Raw genomic sequence first — 25,149 nt, 5'->3', positions numbered from 1 at the left:
TTCATCCTCTATGATGAAATGCTTTCTTTCATCCTCTGATGAAATCCTCCTGATCATCCTGTAGGATGAACAATTGCCTCTAGGCATCCTCTACACAATTTGTTCCAGTACCAGTGTTTCTGTCAATTCCCTGTTCATTTACCAACTGCACAATTGTTTATGAGATTCTGAGGACCAATTCTGATTACTCAGGAACCAAAAAACACATCTTGAAATTTTGTGGCAATACTAGCTTAAAATATTTACAGCCCCATGAATCTATTTAGCAGACTGTACAGCTCTACATCACTTTTCATTCCCCAGGATTTGTAAATCAGAGAGCATTCTTATACTATTTGCAAAACAGCACAGGTGATCAAATTTCTCATTCATACTAAAACACAGGTGGAAATACATTTGGGAGAAAACACAGAATTCAAGAGCTGAACTGATATAAATGGTATGCAATACACTCTCTTCCGAGAGCCTTCTGTAGCACATCCTACTATTACATGTTTGGAAATTAGCAGAAAAGATTAACTGAAATCTCTACACATCACTAGAACACCATTTTGAAAAAAAAACAAACAAGTGTTTTCAAGATACATTTGCAGACTAAGTAGCTCCTGGCAGAACTAATCTTGCTGTATTGCCTCTGGAACTGTCTGAAAGCCAGGTATGTCCAAGTGTAGGCTTGGTCAACACACACACTTGCAGCAACAGAGAAACTGCATGTAAGAACAGCAGAACAGATGGCCCTTACAGCCATTAAAGATGCCTATATTCCATTTTAAAATCAACTAATCTTTGTTTTTAAGGTTTACATCTCAAAACAACAAGAAAATCAGTGACGTCTGACTTCGCTGATTTGTCTCTATAGAAACCAGAAGAAAGACTCCTAGTTTTCAGACAGTGATACTCTGCTCACCAAATCACTCCACTGCATTCAGACTGCTTCTGGTTTAGTTTTCAAACTTATAAGTTTCAAAAGCTATGGTGCAAGTATTACCTGTAAATGCTTATTTGACATATTCCAGTATTTTAGGTGGAGAATGAAAAAAAAATTAATTTAAATTGCAGTTCTATCATATAAGGAGTATGAAAGTGCTTTTATTATTAAAGTGCTACCTTGGAAGAATCTAGTACTGGGGGGAAAGAATGAAGATATTGAACTATGCTCATTTCCTTGCTGATTTTATTTTAATGTCAAAACATATAATGCCAATACAATATGTTTCAACACAGCAGTCAAACAAATCATCTTTTTTGGCTCTCTCCTACATTTCTTCTAGAAATAAATCTCGCTTATCCAAATGTCTAAAACAGGATTTCCCTGCCTAGCTGTTTGCCTAGAAAAGCATTAGTATTTCCCTATTGATTTTTGACATCTATCAGTTTAGTCTCTCTTTTCTATGCCACATGCACAATGTCTTCAGGCATTTGTCTCCCCCATTTGCAGGCAGCATGAAACCACTGAGCTAGGAATTTTGTGAATGTTACCATCACAAAATTAAGTTACTGTTTAAAAACTGTTGCTGCTATAACAGACCTACATTTTCCTGTTCTGAGGAACATTTTGTACTGCTTGAGGTTTCATACATTCCAGCTGTCCCTTGTATATGAAGTTTTAACATTTGTTTCCAGCCTTTGATCCTTTTCTTCTCACTTGCACCACATTCAATTTTTCTACGTGCATTTTCATTCTTTTTCAGCCAAGCAGTAAGACACAGCAGAGTGGAGCTCTTGGCTTCTGATGCTTGCCAGAAGGTGTTAGGAGGTATGTAGCCAATGTAATGCTCTGTCTGATCCGTTTTTGAGAAAGGATTTAAAAATTCAAACTGACGGTTCAGAATAGAAACAAGAGCTTGAGGTTTTGACACGGCTGTGTTCAAAAAAACAAATAAAAAAAAAATCTGCTTAAGGAGAGAAAGTATTATTACAAAGGTGTTGAGTAGATGACCAAATGAAGTTTTAGTTTATAAGTAAGAAAGTGACTCTGGGTACAGTGACATTAAAGTAGGGACTAAATTAGCAAAACTATATGACTCACTGAAAGACATTTAAAACCACTTATGTGACTCACATGGGAAGAGAAGACAGATCAAGAGGGTACAGTGGGAATGTGCATTATGTGAAGACAATTGGACTCCTCAACATCAGCTTCTGTCACTGCACTGGTGAGGTGACAATTCTGTCAAATGGCACAGATGAAGTACCATCACCCATTAAAACTACTGCTTTTCTTCTGGGGTTAACCTTACAAAAAATTTAAGCACCACAAAGTTATTTAGTTTTATAGAATACACAGCCCAGAAATGCAGATGCTCCCCTTAGAGCACTTTCTGATTTCATGGCTTCTCAGCAGCAGCAGCAGTGGAATGACACAGTGTCAGCCAGACCAGAACACAGCTCCAGGAAGGGCTTGTCCAAAGGGATGTGGGGAACACTGGGCAAAAGGAGAAGTTAGGCAGTGATGTTTTCATGTTCATTGGATACAGGAGAAAAGGAGAAGACTGGGGAAGCTTTCTGTGTGTGGAATTCCCCATTTCCTTCCTACAAATGTGCACAAGTGTGATGAATACCATATGCTTAGGGAATGCAGGAAGATCAAGAGAATGAAACAAGGAAGAAGAAATATTCATCCAGACCTGTGCTGTATGCTGCGGATATAGATTTACCCTGTGCATTCATGGGTGATTTAGCTGAAGAAGGGAATAGTAGGGGCAATTTCCCAATGACCAGTGATATGAAAGAAATCAGGAATGGAAGTTCTGTCTCTCAACAAAAGCAACACCTTGTGACTTATCATGGATCTAAATAACGTTTTCAGCTATCAATACAGGGTTCAGTTCATTGCTAAGAATAATTAACTTTCTAGAAGTATAATTTTGCATTGAGACAATATAAGGAACATACATTTGTCAGCATGGCAGCAGTCAAAAAAATAAAAGCCAATATACTACTACTTGCTTCCCCTGTTTCATTATCTGACAAAATATTTATACTCATTTGCTTCCATTGAAAAATGCAGACCAGATGTGGTTCCTGTTTAAGTAGGAATTATGTTATTTGATGTTCAATGGACCCAACAAGAATTAAGAGCTTCTAGAATATAAGTTTTAACATGGTCTATTTTGGTGTACATCAAATGGCAGGGCAACCATTCACTCTCACTTGGTATTTTGTTCATTTTGTCACAACTCCATAAGGTCAGTAGTTGACTGAGAATCCATTTGTTAAAGCAAAGGAAATTAAAAAAATAAATGTTTCTGTTCAATGCTTTGACTGTTATTTTTCCATCAAATTTCAAGTATTGGATAAAACATGTTTTCCATGACTCTGAGCTTGTTACAGAAGTCTATTTACCACTAGTATCTAGAAACAGTAATTTATGCTTTTCTATTGAAAAGATGCCTAAACTTAAAACAAGCAATCTTGTTTTCAGAATCATTCCTGCTTAGAGAGTCCGTAGTGATCATTTAAAAATGTGGTCATTTAAAAACATACTCATATTTTATTAAGTATTATAAACACTGCAGAAAATTAAAGTTTTTTCTAGTAATAGATTAAAATCAATGGTTATGCATCAGTTTCAATAAAGTATTACATTTAGAAACATTACAGCATGACAAAAACTGTGTTTACACTACCACAGATCCTCCTCACTAAGGCAGAGTATCAAACTGAGGATTGGTTTCACAGCAGCATCAAATAAAATCAGCCTCAAAGACCTCTGGAAGAGATCGTCTGGTCCACTTCTTTGTCTGGACTCACAAACAAGTGTGTGTTGATCCCTCTTGACTTGTCCAACCTGTTCTTAAACCCCCAGCCAGAGATTCCACAGTCTCCCTAAGACAAGCTTTTTACTGTGGTCAAAATCATTCCATCTCTTGGGAATAAGGAGCATAATGGACAGGTCTGAAGAAACTAAAGCAAACCATAAAATTTCAGTGTGCTGTGCCACCTTTCTTCAGGAAGAAAAAGGGGTGAAGCAAGCAGAAATGAAGATACATGAGTGTACACCATTTATGCCTATTTTAAAGTTTCTGTGGTCTATATTCATATCCTAACAAGCTCCCCTACAACTGAACAATCTGCACAAATAAAGCATGAGCTAACAAAGAGTGTTAGGTTACACACAACTGTGGTTAACTTCTACAAAGTCTGTGAATAGCCAAAACATTTCAGCTCCTCTTGATGACATGCCTCCTTTGAGATCCCTGGACACAAGAGCAGAGGTTGTTGGTGGGAGAAGGAGCCACCAGGGAGTGTAAAGAGAGCCAAGGTGGATCTGACTTCCACCCAGCTCCTCATCCACAGAAACAACTGTTCTTTGATGAGCCAGAGGAATGGATTGGGACAATTGTGAGGAGCAGTGCCAAGGAACTGAGCCAGATATAGACCACCCAAAAAGCAGAAAAGACTCTGTCAAGAGGGAATGGGATTAGTAAAACAAATTGGCAATTGGATCCAACCAAAATGCTGCAAGTGGGAGTGGCAACCACAGCTCATGCAGAAAAAGATGGAGGAAAAGCCAAGACAACACCTGAAATGCAAAAATACAGAGAACTGGAAGCCCATGAAAGGCCAGAGGAATTATGATATTGTCTCGAAAGAGCTTGATACATGTCATTCCAGAAAGAGTAAGATTATTTTTAAAACCTCTGAGTTCCTTTGATAGGCACCCATGAAATAAAAGGAAGTCTGTGGTCACTGTATTCTTTAAGTATTATCCTTCAAGATATTATCCAGCAAGAACTTAATTCAGAAATTCTCAAGTGAGACGACCTTTTGAAACCATCTACAGAGAAATCATGTTGTATTTTCTGGACAATATCTGCAAATAAAAGTTTTTCTAACCTGTATGTAAGTGTACCAGACATACATTTAAAGCAGTTGATACATTTAGAATGGAATTTCCTAATTTACAAGAAGTCATATACAAAAGCTTTAGGATGGTGACACGAGAGGGAGTTGAGACTTACCCTTCTTATCCAATTACAAAATCTTAATTTTATTATGGCTTTCCAAACCAACAGACCATTTAATAAAAGCTGGGATAGATGTCTCAGTTTAAACAATTCCTTCATTTATACATCTGAGTTTAAATCTTTGAAAAACGGGGTTTCATTCATCAGAATGTTTTCTCACATAACTCTCATTCCTGCTAAGTCTAACTCTGACATTCTGGAGAAAAATTATTTTGGTCAATGTCCTGTCAAATTACCACTAAGTAACATATAACTCTTTAAAGTAGCACAATACTCAGAAGGAAAACAAAACAGAAAACCATGTAAAATGCTGTCAAGCTTAAAAGCATTCAAAACTTTAGAAATGTCGTTATTGTTATTGTTTTACTATTACCACTTGCAGATAAATGACAGGGTCTATATTTTGCTGCTGTAATTTTGTCTGCTATTACCCAGAGATTTTGGCCAAACAAGGGCCGAATTGCCATGAGACCAATTCTCTGTTGGCATAACTTTATTGATTTCATTAGACTTTTGTCAGCAGAAAACATTGGCTTCTGTTTATCTTTGGAAAAACATAAAAAGCAGCCACACCATCTGCTTTTATTAAAACATATTTTTAACCTGAAGAGTAAAGATGAGTGACAGGACCCACTCCTAAATCCAACAAAGTACACGACTGAGGTTTGGTAATTTTGCCAATCCCATTTCCAATCAACTTTTGCTGTGTGTCTACACAAAGCTTGTAGGAAGTTAAACATTATAAATTTTGAAGAGACAATTATTTTTTTATTGTGATACAGAAATCTATGCCACATTTAAGTCTCTTTGTTTATGACCAATGCCAATTATATACTCTAACATTTCTCTGCTATGCTTCGATTAACTAAGCAGCCTTGGGGGAAAAAAGAAGGCAGTAAGAAATATTCCAGTACTTTTCACTGTAGGATGATGCCCTAAAGCCCCATGAATGAGAAATGAAAATGTTCTAGAGAGAGAAAAAACTTACTTTATCTGGGTTTGCTGGACAAAAGGATTTCCACAAATGCCAACTGCAGGCAAACTCACATAAATGGAAAGTAGTTGTACCCATTGCAATAGCTCCTACATTCTTTATTCCCATCCAGAGAAACTGGATTGTAGGTGATGGACAATTTTCCTTCAGGGATAGCTGGTAACTTGATCTCTTCCTAAGCACAGCCTAGGAATTGTGCTTCAATATACTTGCTGTGTCTCTGATGAGGATTACGTTTGGCTTGAAACAGAAGCGAGAATTAAATAAAATTATTTCAAAAGAGAGTCATTAGAAGAACCAGTGCAACAACAGTATTTCAATTAAGTGCTTCAAGACCATTTTCTGATTTTAAATATATTTCTTACTGGTTATCGGCTTCCCACAGAATTTACCAGACTTCAAAGGCACCAGAAAAAAAGAAATTGTAATACTCATTTCCACGATTCTGTACAGAAGGTCTCTGCCTTACCTCTGCATGTTAGACTGCAAATGTACAATTTATTCCCTGCCACTATTCTTTCCAGCTTAAAAGCTGTTGAGAAAGGAGTGAATCTGTCAAGACAATTAGGGCGAAAGTGTGGTATGTTCTGTGAGACAGCATAAGTGTTTTTTCCATATAAAATATATAGTGATTAAAAGGCACAATTCGGCAAAAGCATTCAGGAGAACCACAGTGCAATATGTTCTTATATGACTTTTTGTCATGGCGTCACCACCATCCAGCATGATTTGGTCCTTCTGCAAGTAAGCTCATGACATGAAATCGGTTGTCCTCCTCCATTTCAGTTCCTTCCTGTTCCTAAAATAAGAGGTCTGAACTTCTCCAGCAACCCTTCAAATCATGACTTTACAAACAGCCCTTTCGAGGATGGTGGTCTGGAACACAGTCCACCAGGCATATCGCTGCACCTACAGTTCTCGGTGGGATTGACATGCTACAAATTCACTTCCCTATTTATACGTGGAACACTTTTAAGCTGAAATACACTGAGTGTTTTCATAAAACCAAGTTGCTCTCACTTGGAAAATACACATAGAAATCAACAATTATTGAACACCTAATGCACAGGTAGCTCTTAGGAAAAAGAATACATTACTATTTTTTGTAGGAAACAGTATTTTTAGGACTAAAACATGAAACATAAAATGTGGTTTTGACACAGCCTTAACTGATAGTTTTAATACTAACAGATTTTATTCTCATACCTCATAGGGACTTGGTGGTTTGAGAGCCCCTAGGAGGGACTCAGACACTTGAGTTTTCTTCTGAGTCTCTTTATCAGCCTTAGATGATTAGAAGGTGTATCCTCAACTTCCCCTCTCTTCAATATCAGAAGAAAAACACATTCCCTCTAGTAATTTATTGCAAGAACTGCAAAGAAGGGTGGATATGAGAGCTGGATGCTGTGACATCACAGTTCAGTTCCATATACCAGGCATGTTCCCCATATTTGAAGTGGGGCTTGCATTTTTGGGAGGAACCACATTACTCACAGGAGACATGGACATAGAAATGGTTTGGATTATGCAAATTTAGCTCCTGTTCACAGAATACCATTAATTATTCATCTCTTAAAAAATGCCTGTATCTTCATCTGCTGAAAAGACATTCAAATTTTATACCAACTCTACTTGTATCCAATCATTTCCAAAGAGGTAAGGGTAGACAAGAAATTAGTCTGGACATTTCAGGAAGGGGAGAGGAACAGGATTTTTTGAAGAGGAGCTTTTGGCTTCTGAGACTCAATGAGCTTGTACCATTGAGTTTCACAAGTATCCACTTACTTTCTGGGAAGTACTGTTTAAAACATTTGGAGTAAGGAAATGGGGTGCCAAGAAACCTCTGTTACCTGACACTGCTGTGTTACCAAACTCTTTGCCATGTGTGTTTCAAACATTTCAGGCAAATGAATGAAGGTAAATAATAAACATTTTAACTCGCTTTCAACATGTTACCAAGTTTGTAAACTAAGCCATTTTAAACACCAGGAAGCGACAATTTTCCTTCTGTTGTTGCTGCATAAGTTCACTGAAGAAAACATAACAAATATAAAATTAAAAGATGCATAATAGTGCAAATGCACAGGACTCTTCAACAAAGGTAGATAGATTCAGCATTTCTTAGCTGTCAACCACACAGCTTCAAAATTTTAATAACTTTAATACAGCCTTTTAAGCAGATAGGAAATTATATGCAAACCAGGAAAAATACTTAAATGAGCCATTTTCACATTCAGTAGCCTCTAACTCTGGATCATAAAAGCTAACATCCCCAATATTTAAAATGACAGACATCACCTGGTTGAAAAGACTGAAGAGGACCTGCTGGAGGCAGACAACTGGAAAAAGCATGCCTGAGAAAGGTAGACTTTGGCAGTCTCTTTGGGCCACGGGAGGATTCTCCCCCAGCCCACTCACAATGTCCCCAGCCTAGAATTGCCCCCAGGAACAAAACACTGTGACCAGGTGCTCTAGTTAGAGCATCTGCTGCTGCATTAAGCTGCCAAGGCCACAGCATTTGGCTGTGACATTTTCCAAATCACAAAGTTAGTACTCAGCTCACTCCCAGCAGTGTCAGAGCTGGCACTCCCAGTGACCTTCCCCACAAAAATGACCCAAAAGCTCTGACTGCCACTCTCCAGGTCACTGACAAGAAGGTGTCCCAGATGTACCACTGATGCTACTCAGGTGGACAGGCAGAAGGGCAAAGCAGCTCTTTCAAGAAAGGGGACAGGTGCAACTCCAGTTAAAGTCTCTTGAATCCTTATTCTTCTACATACAACAATATGGTCATGTGTTACAGGGCTTGCAAGGGTTTCAGGGTGAAGAGAGAAGCGAGAATGTTGCCCTCATGTTCAGAAGGCTTGATTTATTATTTTATGATATATATTACATTATAACTATACTAAAAAGAAAAAGAGAGAGAAAGTTCTCAGAAGGCTAGCTAAGCTAAGAATAGAAAAGGAATGAATAAACAAAGGTCTGTGTCTCAGCACAGAGTGAGACCCAGCTCTGCCGTGAGTGGTCAGTAAATCCAAACATTCACTCAAGACCAATCACGCATCCACCTGTTGCATTCCACAGCAGCAGATAACCATTATTGACATTTTGTTGCTGAGGCCACAGCTTCTCAGAAAGGGGAAAAATCCTAAAGAAAGGATTTTTCACAAAAGATGTCGGTGACAGTCATGCAACTGCTCAAGCTGGTGTTCCAGCCCACTCCCAACGGACAAAATTTACACAAACCCTTATCTGCAAAAATTATTCCCTCCATCACTGAGAAATGAAGCTTTTAAATAACCTTTAAAAATAGTGTTTGAAAGAAGATCAGTTTTTTTTCCCTTCATAGTCCTTCCATTTCCATAGGAAATTTGAATCCAGCAGTACAACTGTGTACACCATAAACCCACCATAACATAGCCTCAACCACCACACCCCTCCAGTTAAAACACTGGTAAGTTCTGGTACCACATATATACTATGGGGTCCTCCTTTGCATGGCCAAAATCAAACTCCAGTACTTTTTAGGCACAAATTGCCCTTTTTCCTGGACAGCTCTAGCAATGAGTCCTTTCCCCTCAGAAAAGCTCATAGGAACTTTTTAATCAGTGATGTTCTTTTTAAAGACAAACTGCTTGGGAACACTAACATTGAAAGGTCTACGGTACAGTGCCATAGGTGATGACTGTTTGAAATCCTTGACAGGACCAGCTGCCAATAATAAAACTTTAAATAAGCATAGAAAATGATATCAAGACAGTCAGTTTGTCCAAAAAAGGCTGTCATAAGAACACATGCTGACACCTATCCACTGTTAAAGCATGTAAAAAAAAATGAATAAACACTTGTAACATTAAATACACCGTCTACTTTCTATTCACCATATCTTTTTCATAATAATGTTTCTGAAACACAAATAGAATGTTAATATATACAGTCTACGTAAGCCATTTTTTTCATAAAGAGCATTATTTCAAATAAATAAAAATATACTTCAGTTCATTATCAGCCTCTGAGGAGCATAAAAATTCAAACACACTTCAGAACACTTATTTGCATAGACAGAAGTCACATAAAGGTTTGTTTTTTTCTCTGCAATGGATAAGCATGGCACACCAGACCACAGAAGGACAAAAGGTGAAGGAGATGCTGCTCCCCACCTTGTTTTGCTGTTGGTGCCAGCCTGAGGGGCTACATTCCAGCTCTGCTAGGTGCTATAAAAGTCTTTACATTTCCACATGCCCAACACACTCACTTTTACTTTTTAAACTAACACCTATTTTCCATCAGTAGCATCTACAAATAAAGGTGCTCAAAATGAGGGCTAAGCAACTAGGTACCTAAAATTTAATAAGTTACTTTTAAGATGCTTCCCTTCCATTAATCCCCCCTGCAGTTTTTGTGTCTAAGCTTCCTCCTGTCTCACACACCATTGCTATGAACACACACACTGCACTTGGAACTACAACAATTGTCAATGTATCAAAGGCTGCTTGATTTTACCTAGATCAGACACCAACAGCACAAAGTTGAGAATAATAGAGGCTTTAGCTTGTGCTTTTTGTCTGCTGGGACCTCAAGCACTTAGCAAGGAAATGAACCTGCAATGAGGTCTATGCTATCACGATTTCACTTCTTCTAGAACCTGAGGAACCTGTTTTGAGATGAATATGGATGCTATTATCACACCTACACACCCCTGCTCTAGGAGGAAAAGTCACAAAATGCCAAGTTCTGAAGTCCAGACTAAAGCAAACTAGGTCAGAGCAGAACTGCAACCTCCATTTTTGTCAGTAGCCTCCTGCCCTACTTTTAACTTGATCCTTTAAGGAGGCTTTGTCTCCAATGGCCAGGTGTGCCACAGTTGAATCTTTGCAAACATGGCCTCTGACACAGAAGAGGCTTATACCTGTTCTCAAAGTCCAAGGCTTTGATATTCACTTTGGATCAAATGGCAATCAATGCAGGTCACAGGCTGACTTTTCTTCACACTTTTAGCAAGAAATGCTGCTCAATGAACAATCAGCATGTCAGACCTCCCTTCAGTATGAATACAAAAGCACATTTGTTAGAGCCTTTCCAGCTCAACTTCAATAGCTCTGCCTAAAGACACTATTCAGTTTCTGTGCAAAGAGCAGTGCTCAGCCCAAAATGTTCACCAAATTCTATCTTCAAATTCCTAACTCTCTCAAACTGCTGTATAGTACCATACATCCAATAAACTTCCATGGATGCATAGCTATGTATTACCTTAATACTTCATTTTGGATTTATCTTGTTATTTCTACATCTATTCCTAGTCAATTTAATTTTTCACTTGTGTTCTCTATATTGTTTAAAACCTTACAGACCAGGAAATAATGACACTCAAATTCTTTAGTTTTTCATATTATGCATGATAATACCTCTGTTTGAGAAAACCAACGACTAATGCCAGCATTACACTGCTGAACTAGTATTAAAATAGGTACAACACCCACAGTTTTGGAGAAAGAAACAGAAAAAATCTTTCATTGGCCTGAAAAACAGCAAGTTCCACAGCAACTGCTTATGGAAAATCAGACTGTGCCATCATTTTTCAGTAGGTGTAAAAGGTACTTCAGTTTGGAAGGAAAATTATTCATAAAATCTTAATAAGTATGAAAAAAATCAAAGATAACAAATACAGTTCTGAGCAAAGACAAGCCTTCTTCACGTGTTGCTGCCTATGTTGTCACCAAATTGTGTCTGTCTTTTCATCTCACCTACTACAAACAGTGCAATCATACATGTCCCAGCCGACAGTTCTTGTAGTGCATTCTCTAAGAACATCTGAAGTGCTCCCACTTCAGTTGGCCAAGGAAATCTATGCTTAGTTTAGTTTATCATTAACTGCAGACACAGTAAAAGATTTAAAAAAAAAGAAAATAAAAGAATAAAAAAACCAACCAAACAAACAAACAAAACAAAACAAAAAGCAAAAACCCCAAATGAACAAACAAACAAAACCCACAAAAAAATTAACTAAAATGGATTTTCCACTTTACTGCAGAAACCCCACAGAGCAATAGGTATCAAGCAGTGATGTGACAGGAATTAGTCCTGTATTCCACTTTCCCTTGCACACAATATGGGCTCCACTTATGCTAAGAAAGCCTGAGGCAATATGCAATTGTCTGAGGTCAGAACTACTATCTGCAAAAAAACAGCAACAAGTATATTGTCTGTTCTGAATGAAGCATAAATCCTTTGGGGATCTGATTGTTTTTGATTCAGTCTGCCTCCTCTTAGCTCATCTCCCTGAATATTGGTAACAAAAGATAAAATAAAGATGTCCCTGACATTGCAAAGAGAATGACAGGACAGGTTCTACTTGATTTCCTCTACACCCCATGATACATAAAGCAAATAAAAAGGTCAGGAGGAAGACTGGAGACTTAGTGATTCAGATGGCACACAGTTACTTGTTTTCTCTCTTCTTTGTTTCTGACTCCATGAGGGATCACCTGTTACTTTATCAATCCCAGTGGGATAAAAGGCAAGAAAATTATTTTAACTCCCTCTAAAGCACCTGGAATCATAACTGGAGAGAAATACAGCAAAGTCTCAAGGGAAAATAAAAGGACAGCGACATTTAAATCTGTTCTTCTTCATTACTCATGGCATAATCTCTTTCCCATTTTTATAAAAGGTTTATTAGAAAAAGCAAATCAATATGATGGATAGCTGACATTTTCTTTACCTTCAGGCCTTCTCTCTCCAGAATATGATTGTTCAATAACTGGTCCAGAAAGAGGATCTGACACAGAAAGAGCCTTTAAGATAATGAGCTGCATATTGAGCAACTTAATCTTTTGATCAGCTTGGGACATGCAAGGGAAGTGGAGGTATGTCTGAATTGACTGGCAGGGAAACACAGCTATCTTTGGCATTTGTGACTCAAACAACTCTGCCTGTCCATCTCTGAATATGAACATCACTGATGATCAGACATCAGTCACTTGAAAAAGGAATCACTCTGGCAGCTTGAAAAGTAGCGTGTTTTAAACAGCATTAGCCTCAAATACCATGTCTTTCTAGAGGGATGTTGAAAAAGCGTCTAGAAGCTCTCCATGTGGTACCAGTCAGCAGTTACTGCTGTTGCCTATGTCAGGAGACATCCACAATTAAAAGGGACAGAAAATGTCAAAATAAAAATATGAAAAAGAAAATTAAAGCAGGAAACAGAAATAGAACTGCAGAAAGACATTATGGCTATTTACTTAGAGGAAACACAACTTCATCATTAAGCCAAAAAATGGCCTAAAAATGCAAAGAAAGAGAAATATGTCATACACTGAAAATTGGCCTGGTGATGTAATATTAAGAAACATCACTGGATGCAGTTCACTGAATAGCTGGGTAAGGGAAAATATTATTCATACAACCTAAGTTCCAGTCTCTTGCTTAGAGTTATCCTAGATCTGACCTTCTTTTCTATGCTCCCTTCCTCCCACATACACACAATTTCAGTGACTAAAAACATGGTGGAAAAATGAAGAGGGCAACAAGCACAGCCTGAAAGGAGGTGCTTCACCAACTGGACCCCAGCTCTGGAGGAGTTACCTGGGGCTGCTCTCCTGCATTGCTGGGCAGCCCTGGACTGCAACAAAGTCAGCTGGATTTTTAGCATAATTGTCAATAAGCCCAAATGAAGAAAGCTAAACTCCTGTACCCTTCACAGTTGTTTCCCTCCCCAGGACTTTGTACTGAATTTTTTACTACTTTTTTTTTTTTTTTTCCAGAAGAGAGAATTCAAATTATCTCACATCTCAGTGATAACATGGTAACAAGGCTTCAATACTCCAGCTAGGAGTGACAAAGTGACAAGTACAGAAAATCGTTTTTAAAAAAACATTTAATCACTTAGCATTCACATCTTTGAACTGCTGCATGAAGTGCTACCCAAAAGCTAAATATTGTTAAGAGATCTCTTTGCTCTCTTTATTCTGTGTGCACACTATACCACCAAAGCCCTTACAAAACTCGCAGCCACTGTTCATGATATTAACAGGAATATGATGGTGGAATTTACAGTAGAATATTAAAATTGAAGGAGCATTCAGTTTCCCTTTATGCAATTAACCCAGCAACAACAGCAAGCACTTTGAAATAACAGTACCAATCAAAAAATTCATGTTTGGGACAGCAAAGCAGTGAAATGCTATGGTATTTCTTATGTAGGGGGATTTAATACTGCTTACTGCAGAGTCTATGAATCAGTTTCTCTACAGAACTCTAAAGCCACAGGTGCCAAACATAAATCTTTTTCTCATAATCCCATTCTTGGTCCTTTCATGTTATTACTGGACTTCCTGCATAAATTGTTGCTAAAGTAAGTTTGGTCCTTTTTCCTACAAAATTTGCCAAACCAACTGCTGGAATGCATTTGTATTGTCCTCTTACTAGAAGAATTTCTGTAACATTCCCATTGACCTAATTGCAGGTTTTGGCCTGAAAAGATGACACGTTTCTGTGAGTCTGGTAAAGCTGTTGAAACAGGGATAGTAGAAATGAAGTACCCTTCTGGCCCCTTTCATCAAGCTCCAGGCTGAATCCCCTTAGGAATGTGATGGCATTTCTTCTCCCTGCTTTTTTCTAAAATCCTATTCTAAGCTGCTTAAAAAAAAAAAAAAAAGAAAAAAAGAAAAAAAGAAAAAAAGATGAAAATCTGACCAAAATAACCCAGAAACTTAAGTAAAGACAGCTGGAAAGATGAAAGAGTGATAATGCTTACATGTAAACCAAGCGACATGTTCCAACAACTGGCAGGAACTAAATTTTATCCCAGAAATGTATGTTATTAAAGAATACAGTGCCAGTGGGGAAATCCCTGAAACCACAATACAATTACATTGTTTTAAGTTTTTTTTTAGAAAGTATTATCATTACTTAGAGAAAAACAGAGTTTTCATGTTTATATAGCAAATACGAGACTTATCTTACAGTAAGTCTTTTTTATATAGCAGAAGAAAAAAATAATAATCACTGGACAAAATTGATTCTTTTTAAATAGTTTAAAGCCAGGGTAGATACCATAAGCCATCATTAGGCAAGCGATTCAAATAAGGAAATATATAAAAATGTGATCAATATTACATACTATATTAGACTTAAAACATAGTTTGCAGAGCCTCCAACCCAAAGCAACTTCTGCTTTTGTCCCTGATGCAGATGAATCTTGCTCTAAGCTAAGTCCCATTTTATGGCAGACACAGTGCCTGTAAATTGCATCCTTTAATCTGGCAAAATCCTTGGGTGTCTCCACCATTCCATTTAGAGTCATGTTTCAGGGACCCATATATAATCACGTCTCTACTGTACCAGTGTGCTGTCTTCCCGTTTTTAGTATACACTCCTAATTTTCTAAGCTTCTGTCACCATCAGGGCTTCCTTACCTGCGCAGATTTTCCCGTCGTAGGTCTCGCACACCCAGTCGTGGCACTCGCAGAGGGGACCATAGTATTTGCCGGCCTCGGTCACTTGGCAGATGCAGACTCCACACTCACACCTGCCTCTGTCACTGCACAGCTTCCCCCCTGGGACACGGCACCTGAGCTCCGACTCAGCCCGGGACAGCCGGCAGGGAGCAGGGATACCCAAAGCGCTCCTGTGCGGGACAGCAAACTGAGTGAGCTGCGGTCAAAGCCGGGGCTGCAGCTCAGAGCCACTGAGACCTTGGCTCATTTGAAACCACCCTCCTGTCACTGGCTTCAGCCAAAACCCAGAATATTGTTCTTACCACCTCTTCAGCTACGGTTGCAAATTATTACTTGTCTCAAATCACCTAGTTTTCTTTGTTTTCATCAGAAACCTCACTGCTACCTGCAAGAATGCATATACTTTATTTTACTTACCTTTTTAACTACATTGGCCTCATCTACTTTCCCATCAGGCCTATCTGGTATATATGCACAGACACTTATAGCTTGATTATCCATCATGAAACATTTTGATCTTAATTACTTCAAAAAAGTTTAAAGATGCCATATACATCCAAACATCTGGATAGCATAACAGGAATATATATCATACAGAACACTAAAGGTTGATTCTAATAAAACATGTTTGCCAAAGTAATCCTTCTGGTTGTCAGATATATATGATCCATGAGTCCAATGGAAAAGGAAACCAAAGTAATTGTGGCTTTCCAAGCAACACTGTATGTAGGTTGTGGCTGTGGTTTTCGTAAAAGCAGCAGAATCCAATTCTAGATCCGAAGATCTGCAGCTCTGCCTTGCAGTTGTACCATGCACCAGAACACATGGGGATCAGGACTTTCAGGACATTCTCAGGGGAAAATCACACTTTGTCGCATCAGGAACTGAATCATAGGAAAAACATAGAGAATCATAGGACTGCTCAGGCCAAAACCAGGTCTTCACAATGCTAAGGAATGCTGAAGATGTAGATGAATAGAACCTGCCCTTCTCAGCAGATTTTGCAAGGCTCAGGGGCAAAGGAGGCACTGGCCTTAGGAGCCAGTGTGTGCTGGCTGTGGTGGAGATGGAGAGTGAAGGGCAGCGCACCTCTCTGTGCCACTGCATCAAAGAGCAGCAATAAGCATGGTTCTGTGGCTTGGTGCCTGCTCCACTCAGGCAGCAGAATCTGGAAGTCTGGGTGTAAAGAGTCATCACTAGTCAGGTCTTCTCCCTTCACTGCTTTCAGAGTGTGCATTTTGGGCATCAAATGCATCGTTGCCAATAATTCGGCAGTCTGCACATGCCCCCTACCTAGTGAGGTTCCCAGTGACCCAGAGCACTTCCCTCAGCGTCACCTTTAAGGAGGCAGAGGAAGAGCCACCAAAGTGCTCCACCGCTCCCTCAAAATCACACTCCCGGCACCTCAGAATCCGCCGCACCCGTGAGAGCGGAGAGCCGCACTTACCGCAGGGCCGGGGGCCCGGCCGGCAGCGCGGGGCCCAGCAGCAGCCCCAGCAGCAGCGGCAGCAGCGCCGGTGCGAGCATGCTGCGAGGGGTGCTCGGCGCACCTGGCGCGGGCGGACGGGCGGACGGACGGGCGGACAGAGGCGGCAGGCACGCGGAGAGCTGCGCGCTGGACAAGCCCGGCTCCAGCGCCGCTCCCGCCGCGCTGCAGAGGCTCTGATTAGCTGCCTGGGAGCGGGATTTGGGCAGCACTCTGGGAAGGAGGCCGGTGCCAAACCCCGAAGTTTACAGTCTAGGCAGGGAAGTAATTAGAAACAGTTGCGCAGCCAGATGGTTTATTTTGATGTTTTAAAAGTGGCCCGTTCACAGATGTGAACGAACTGTCTCATTCTCAAAGTAGAGGCACCGTAAGTATTTGAGGTATGTGTATCCCCCCGTCCTTTGACAGACGGCTGCTTGGGATAATCTGTGAAATTTGTACCGACCGGGAGCCAGGAGCAGCGCTCCCCAGCTGCAACATCCCTGCCTGGCTGCTGGAGCACCTCCCTGGCGCCTGCCTCCCCAGGTCCGTCCGTCCATCCGTCCGTCCGTCCGTCCGTCCGTCCGTCCGTCCGTCCCTGCTTAGCCTGAGGTCACCTGCTCGCGTCACAACGCCGTGCGACACTGCAGGCTGCCAACCCGCACCAGCATGACTGACTGCACATTAAAAGTATTATTAGTTTGCCATTTCCTAATGCCTTATTAAAACACAGTCCAATACTTCATCTCAGCAGTGGGAGATTTTTGAATTGCCTTAAAACTAAGCTAAAAGGAAGGATAGTCTCTCCAAATTAATCAGCTTTGGCAGATATGGCCACGTGCACTTCTTCATGCTGCAGAAAAGTTTTAGATCCCTCTGGCTGTCCGGGGAAATTGCTGTTTGCCTGATGCCTCCCTCGGATGGAAAGCTCTCAAAGAAACAAACTTTGACCACAAAAGAAGATAAGTCATAGGTGTCCTAGTCTACACACACACACACACACATGCATTTTTAAAGCAGGCGGCTGAAAGGTTTTACTGGTTTTGAAGCCTGTATTGGAGATTAAAGCCCTCAGTATCTTCCTCAGAATGAAAAACTCTTGTTTTAATTTCATATTAAGTATCTAAAATACCACAGATTATTCTGTTCCAGAAAACATCTTAAGATTTAGTTAAAATTCTGACTCAGAGGCTGCCATTCCTATGAGTTTAAGTGGGTGTCTTACATTTTACATAGTGAGCTCAAGGCTGCAATTCACAGCATTCCTGCTAACATAACTAGTTCTGCTAGTGATATTTCTGCAAAAAAAAAAAAAAAATAGCATCAACCATTTGACTTTGTTCTGCTGGCCTTATATACGACAAAAGAACCATTAAAATCTAGTTTGGGGCCTGTTTTCAGTCAAGCGCCCACTTCACTGGAGGATAAAACTTTATCAAAATTCAAAAGAAGAGATGGGACAAAATTGGCTCTAGCATATTTGTTAGCATATATTATTAGTCCCTGAAGATATACAGGTTAAAAGAAAAAATTATTCCAATGGACTATTAAAACACAAGACTTTTGTCATATTTTAGTAAGTTATCTTGAAGTTGTGAAGTGCAACTGCCTACCCCTAGTGTACTACCTTCTTTATGACACATAACTTTACCCTAAGATACAAGCAAGGAGAATTAGGATGTAAAAAAATCTAAAAGCGCCACATACAGCTGTTGCAAACCAAATCTATTTTTTACCAGTTTTGCTGCCCTTTATAGTGTATTTCATATTGCAAGTGTGTTAAAATGTTTTCTCAAGCAACAAAAATCATAAAAATCCTGTATTGAGTGATCTGTTGGCTTCAGTCCTGTGAATGTTTACAGTCCTGCTAACCCCATGTGTTTGACTTACTTTGATGGATCTAGTGAAAAGGCAAGTAATATTGGCAGGAAAATCAATAAATATTTATTTCTGACAGTCCTTGAACTTTGAAGTCCATGCTTAATGCAGCATTATGCCTTCTAACTGTGTGATAGTTTTTGAAATGCATTTATAATGCTGCAGTAAAAAAATATTCATAAATTAAGACCCTTTAGATTACAGAAAAGAGCACTTTTAAGAACAATGTGATTGTCAAAAATTGTACTGCCTGAAGTCTCAATTTAGAGAAGAATAAAGAGAAAGCTTTGCATTTTAACCAATAGTAATTACCTTTTAGCACTAAATTTATTTTTAATCCACAACTTTAAAGGCTGCCATCTGTTCATCTTCCTCCTTTTTCCCTGAGCAGACTGTTGCTGACAGGTATTCAGAAGACTTTCAAGCAGACTACAAACTATAACTTCAAATATACAGGGAGAAGACATTCACCATGATATGATGAACTTATCACTGTCTTATTTTTTTTACATCTGTCATGTTTTGAAGAAATACACACCTTTTTGCTATGGACTTTTCGAATTTGGAGAAGGCATACTTACACAGTCGAAGGATGCAATATTCGAAATGTGTACCTAGAGCTTAAATTTAATAAATGCTTTCATGTGTACCTGTCTCTAATACAATGTCTCAGTGCTTCCTTAATAGATTTTGACCTTTTCTCAGATTATTATTTAGTCATTTAAGCCTAGAATATTTTTATGCATGCATATATAAACATGTGTAAAGTGTGTATATACATATACATGATGTGTATGTATTCAGGAGCTAATTGGCTACCAAACAGGCTGTAAATTCAATATAAAAGGAGTCAGTGTCTTTCGAAATGGGAACCTGACATGCTGCCTTGAGAACTGCTCACTTCCTTTCAGCCACTCCTGCACACAACCCTAAAGAACTTTTTTCTCTACTGGTTAACATACACCTACAAGAAGCACAGCGGTTGTAAAATGCAAGTTTTCCTATCTATTGGAGTTTCATACTAAGGCTCTAGACCTGCAGGTGCTTGGTAAATGTATAGTTTACAAGTGGTAATGCCACTTCTTGCAGAATAAAGGTAGAAAAGAGAAAGTCAACATATTGCTGATGAGGAGAAGCTGGAACACACCTGCTAATACTAAACAGCCACTTCAAAATCGGCAACAGGTTTAAATAATACTTGTCAGACTTAAAATTACTTCAAATAAAGACATGTAATTAAAAAGATAGGTGTTGTTAAGCACACTTACACTTGAACATCATTTTTTAAGTGTTTCCCTGTTACTGTTCTTCATAAAAGTTTGCAGGATTAGGTAGAGATATAGGGATAATTTCTAATATTTTCCCTGCAATTTTATTGACCAGTAGAAGAATCAGTAGGGTAATTTCCTATCCAAACTGGTGAAGGCTATTTTTATGATTTCATAGTCTTCTGAACTGTGTAAAAACTAAGCTGCAAGCCTGGGGATAGACAAGATAATTCATAGGCAGTGATTTCTTTTTTAAAGGCAAACAATATCTTAACTTCAATTTTGCCAGAATTGTTTTTATAATAAATCAAATAAGAATAATATTTTTTTTAAAGGGGAGAAAAAGAAAAAAGCTATTTTACACTAAGAGTGGCCTCATCCTGGAGCAGAATGCCCAGCAATGTTCATCCCATGACATAGTCAAAAGCCATCTGGACAGGGTTTGAGCAACATGCTTTAGGCTGTCCTGCTCTGGGCAGGTAGGTTAGACTAGACCATCTCCAGAGATCCTTTCCAACCTCAAATATTCCATAATTCTATGACTCTGATGGCATAATGTGCTATTGAACAAGGTTTGATTCAGTTTGGAGAGGCAGATGGACTCTGTCAACTCCTTTATTATGGCCTTTATTACAGTGAACATTTTAATTTTGTTGTCACTTAATAAAGCCACCAGCTTTGCAAAACACATTCCATGCCATTCTTAAGGATTTTCTTTTTAATGAAACAAATCAAAATGCACATAAAGTGAACAGTTTAAGTTTAAAAAAATGGAAACCATCAAAATCTGTCAAATACTCTTTCCGGGTTTCCATTGAAGCCATTTTAGTAACAGCATGGGTTTGTAAGAGTGGAGACTGAAGCATTCAAATGTAGAGGCATTCAGTTACATCAAAATTTTCTAAAATTAACTACAAGTTGCAAATCCCACATATCAAGCAATTAGTGTTCCTCCATAAAATGTGGAACAAGGAGAATTTTAAGTGTCCACAGATTCTTCTGTGAAAAACATACAATCACTAAACTAGGTGGTTGTAAATATCTAATGCAAACCACTTAAAAGCCATGAAGCAAAAAGTACTTGATGGAGTTAACTAAAATCTGTCTGAATTGAAGAGTTCAGAAATGCATGCAACTGTTGAGAGTCATTGCTGTGCTGGTCAATGCCATCCCTAGAAGGGAGCAGGAGACAGACTACACACGAGCTGTGCAGAACTGAAAACCTTGTGTTAATTTTGCTGACAGGACATGGAATCTGGGACAGCTCATGGTATCACACTGGGAATACAAATAGTTTTTGGAGTTACAGGATTAAGGTTAGAACAAGATAAAAGCTGAGCTGGTCTGAATGTAGCTGGCCTGAATAGTACAGAATATAAGCTACCCAAACAGTTCATAGGCCAACATTAATCAAGATGTTATTTTGTTATACTCTAGGGTAAAACCTTAGCTTACTCTTTCATGCCTCAGTTGAAACTTTAAATAGCTGGTAGGTCTTTTGTTTGTTCAATGTTTGCAAGTGAATTCCCCTACACAGCAATAATATCCTGCTTTTACAGAGGCTTTAAGGAAGCAGAAGGTATTTCAGCATGATCTTGCAAGAAAGCCCAAAATGCCACAACAACACTGCATTTTAAAACCCAGTCTACTGCGTTCTTAACTATTTAGCATTTCTTTCAGAAAGCAAGTAAAGCTCTGTCATAAGCTGAGCTAACAGTAAGCTGGGAGTCTTGAAAAATCAGAAATAGTGTGAAGGACTATCTTGTTTGTGATCCTTTTAACTAGTTACCTGAATAAGTTATAATGAAGGATCATTCTCATCATTTTGTCCAAAGAGCTGTTCCTAAGGACAGCAAATTTAAAAAATAGATGCTGCTGACTTCTTCAGGGCAGAACTGTAGTAACTCAGGTTGAGTGCCTAAATTAAACACATGCACACCAGATTCTCCAGGGCAATAGCAACCATCTTGTATGGTTCCAATGCTCTGTCTTGCACTGCTTGCTGTTAAACCAAACATGAAGAAGAGACAGAAATTAAGAAAAAGGAAGCATGGGAAAACACCTATATTGCCCTTCTGAGAACTCTGTACCTATCAAAAGCAAACTAATTCTACACAGTTAGCAGTGGACTTCAGACCCTCCTCAAGGTGTGAAATTAAGAAAATCATACTCCATGTCCTTTATTCTGGTTGATCGATGTTGACACACATCACAGACACTCAAGAATGACAGTTTTTAACCCATCCCAGTCAAAGCTCTCATGAGCGTTAACTGAGTTTCTCCTGCTGTCGCTTGCCTGATGTTGCTCTGTGACCATTTCTGTTGTGGTTACAGGCTTCTGAGTGAAACTACCACTAGCCAGAGCCATAAAGGGATAGGTGGAAGCAGACGGGGCTGCTCGGCTCATCTAATTCACATGGAGCCCCAATAACACCAGGGAGCTGCTCAGCATCTGCAGAGCAGGACTTCAGACTCTGAGAAAAAATTGTGGTAACCACCATTTAGATGACTAAAAACTTGGGCACCCTGAGGCTGAAGAGCAACAGGCAGGAATTTAGCAGGTTTTGAATTGTATCCTGTGCGAAAATGATTAAATCTTACTTTGGGTCTGAAGTTTAATTCTGAATTGCTAAATGATATTTTGTGACCTTTTTTAAAAGCTCAAGCATAATTTCAAAATTAATATTTCATGAATTCTTTTAGTCATTATAGACAGTCTGAAATCTGATCAAGCACTGTGCTCTTTCATAAGTGGTAAATCAAATTTGAACAATGGCAATCTCAGTAAGATCAGCTCTTTGGGATGTTTTTAAAATATGTTTACATTACTCTTGAGCTATTTAACAAATACTTAGGGAAAGTAAGGACAATAAAGTAAATAAAGTTCAAATAAACTCAGAAGTAAAACCAGGGCTTAAGGGCTATCCAAATTCTGTAAAGAAACATGTATAATAAATAGATGCTTTGAATTTCCCCCTTCCCTTTTTTTTTGGTAGTGTTTCCAAAATATGTTAGAGAAATGAAAGTTATAGGTAAGGTTGAGAATTCTGCCCTTGAATACGCAGTACAAATCCCCAAATTTTTCTTCTAAATGAAAATTCTGGCATGTCCAATTTCAAACATGTGTTGAAGTTTGAAGGATGAACAGGGAAATTCCTTTATCTGATCTTGATTGTAGAGATGAGAGGTAAATCTTTACTACGAAATATCTTTTCTTTTGACCTATTTAACATTACTGTAAAGTAATGTGGTAGGATTAACTCCCAAATTCTGTCTTTATCTATATGTTTATGGCTTGCTTTGTAGGTCAGTGTGAATTTTCTAAATTGGAATTAAAACAGACTTGAAGGTTTGGAGCCCTAAATATTAGACATTGTTACAGACTTTAAAGGACCAACAGGTTTTTTGCAAAATTATATCAACTATTTAATAGATATTTAAGTTTTATCCTCACATGCCTCCTATATGCCACTGAAGTATGAAAATGTTCATGCTTTTCAGATGTGTGCCACATCTGAAAGTAACTTGGTGGTTAAATAGCAAAGCAAGAAAGGGCTTTTCCTTGCAAACAGAAGACCTTCACCATCTGCACAATTCTGTGAATGGAAGACTACTGTTTCACCTTTGCACACAGGCAGCTACATCAAGGTATCAAGGGCTAAACCTTTCTTCCAGCATTAGCATCATCTGATGCCAGTTGCGCTCAAGACAGGCTGTCAGAGAGAATCCAGTCTTCTGCTGAAAGTGTGGGTTCCCATTAGCAGCTCGTGCTCCACAGAGTAAGGGCAGCTAGTAACAATATGTTACCTAACACGACACCAGGAGAAGTGCCAAATACATAAGGAAACACGTATTCTATCTAATACAAACCACATGTAAGGAAATGAATCCCTTCTTTTTGGGAACTCATTAAACAGTATCTAAATTACTGCAGCATATCTTGAACCCCTCTCCAACACATGACGGATGCTAAGATGTGAATTCAGTGGCAGGCCACCAAGGTGGTTGGAACTGGAGCACTTGCTCCATGAGGAGAGGCTGAAGGAGCTTGGATGGCTTTGGGGGCACCTAGGAGCAGTCTGCCAGATTCGATGAGGAAGCCGTCAAGAGGACAAAGCTGGGCAATTCCCAAGGGTGCATTGCAGGAGGAGAGACTGCTGACCAGTGCATGTCAGGAAAAAATCTTTCAGCATGAGGATGGTCCTTTACAGAAACAAGCTTACCAGGGAGGCTGTGCAGTCCCTGTCTTGGGAAGCTTTCAAGACCCAACTGGATAAAGCCCTGAGCAAGCTGGTGTGATGTCATCTCTGAGCCTGGTTTAAGCAGATCAGTCAGACCAGATGGCCTCCTGAGGTCCCTTCCAACTGGAAAATTGTTCTATCGAGAGGTATTTTTCAGAGGCCGGTATATCCATAGGAGAAATGTTACACAAAGTCACATCCGCTGGCAAATGTTGATTTCTTTTGTTTAGCTATAGCTGCAATGTTTCACTGTTTGCAACTGTCAGTTTTCATTTATGAGATGCTATCACCAACAGCAAAATGCTGCCTAGCAACTTATTCCAAGTAATGAAACGTTAAGTGGGGAGGAAGAGACAAAATAGGAAGAGTATTATTTGTCAGCACATTTATTCTAAATTGTTTTGCTTTACAAATTTTTTTCTCATGAAACATCAGATGACTGCTACCAAAAACTGCAAACACTAAAATTAGGTGCTTAAATTCACTGGAATTGCTAATGCTGGTAATACATGTAAGTACTGCTGGCAGGACTGCATCTGTAATCCTGAGGCCAACTCCCTAACTGGCTTATTAGTTTTGGTTGCCAGCATCAAATAGATATAATTTAAAGGAACCAAATACAATTTATGCCATACACTTTCCTTCAACTTTCTGGGGTATTTTGCTAAGGGCTTTGTCTTTTGAATCTTATTCCACATCTCTACTATCTCCAGAAAGTTATAGGCTCACATTCCCCACCATACATTTTCATTTAAACATAAATTTTCTTCAAATTTACTTTTTTTTTTTTTTTAATTATTTGTGCAAGAAGATAAAATACAGATTGGAACATGTCAACCTGATTTACAGAAACAATTTTCCAAGTATTTCTTCAT

General features: G+C 39.0%; 1 protein-coding gene across 1 annotated transcript in view; it reads right to left on the bottom strand.

Moving 5' to 3' along the window:
* Positions 1 to 16,949, bottom strand: part of ITGBL1 (integrin subunit beta like 1) — a 123,747-nt gene extending 106,798 nt beyond the window's left edge. Inside the window, exons 1-2 of the mRNA XM_059493447.1 lie at positions 16,870 to 16,949; positions 15,381 to 15,592 (exon numbers count right to left, since the gene is read on the bottom strand). Of these exons, the coding sequence (XP_059349430.1) occupies positions 15,381 to 15,592; positions 16,870 to 16,949 (292 nt within the window). The remainder of the gene's footprint in view (positions 1 to 15,380; positions 15,593 to 16,869) is intronic.
* Between the last annotated feature and the right edge of the window lie 8,200 nt (positions 16,950 to 25,149).

This window comes from Ammospiza nelsoni, chromosome 2 (genome assembly GCF_027579445.1).
Source record: "Ammospiza nelsoni isolate bAmmNel1 chromosome 2, bAmmNel1.pri, whole genome shotgun sequence".
In the NCBI taxonomy this organism is placed as follows: Eukaryota; Metazoa; Chordata; class Aves; order Passeriformes; family Passerellidae; genus Ammospiza; species Ammospiza nelsoni.
Note: the sequence above shows the minus strand (reverse complement) of the source record. Positions and strands in the feature narration are given on the sequence as shown.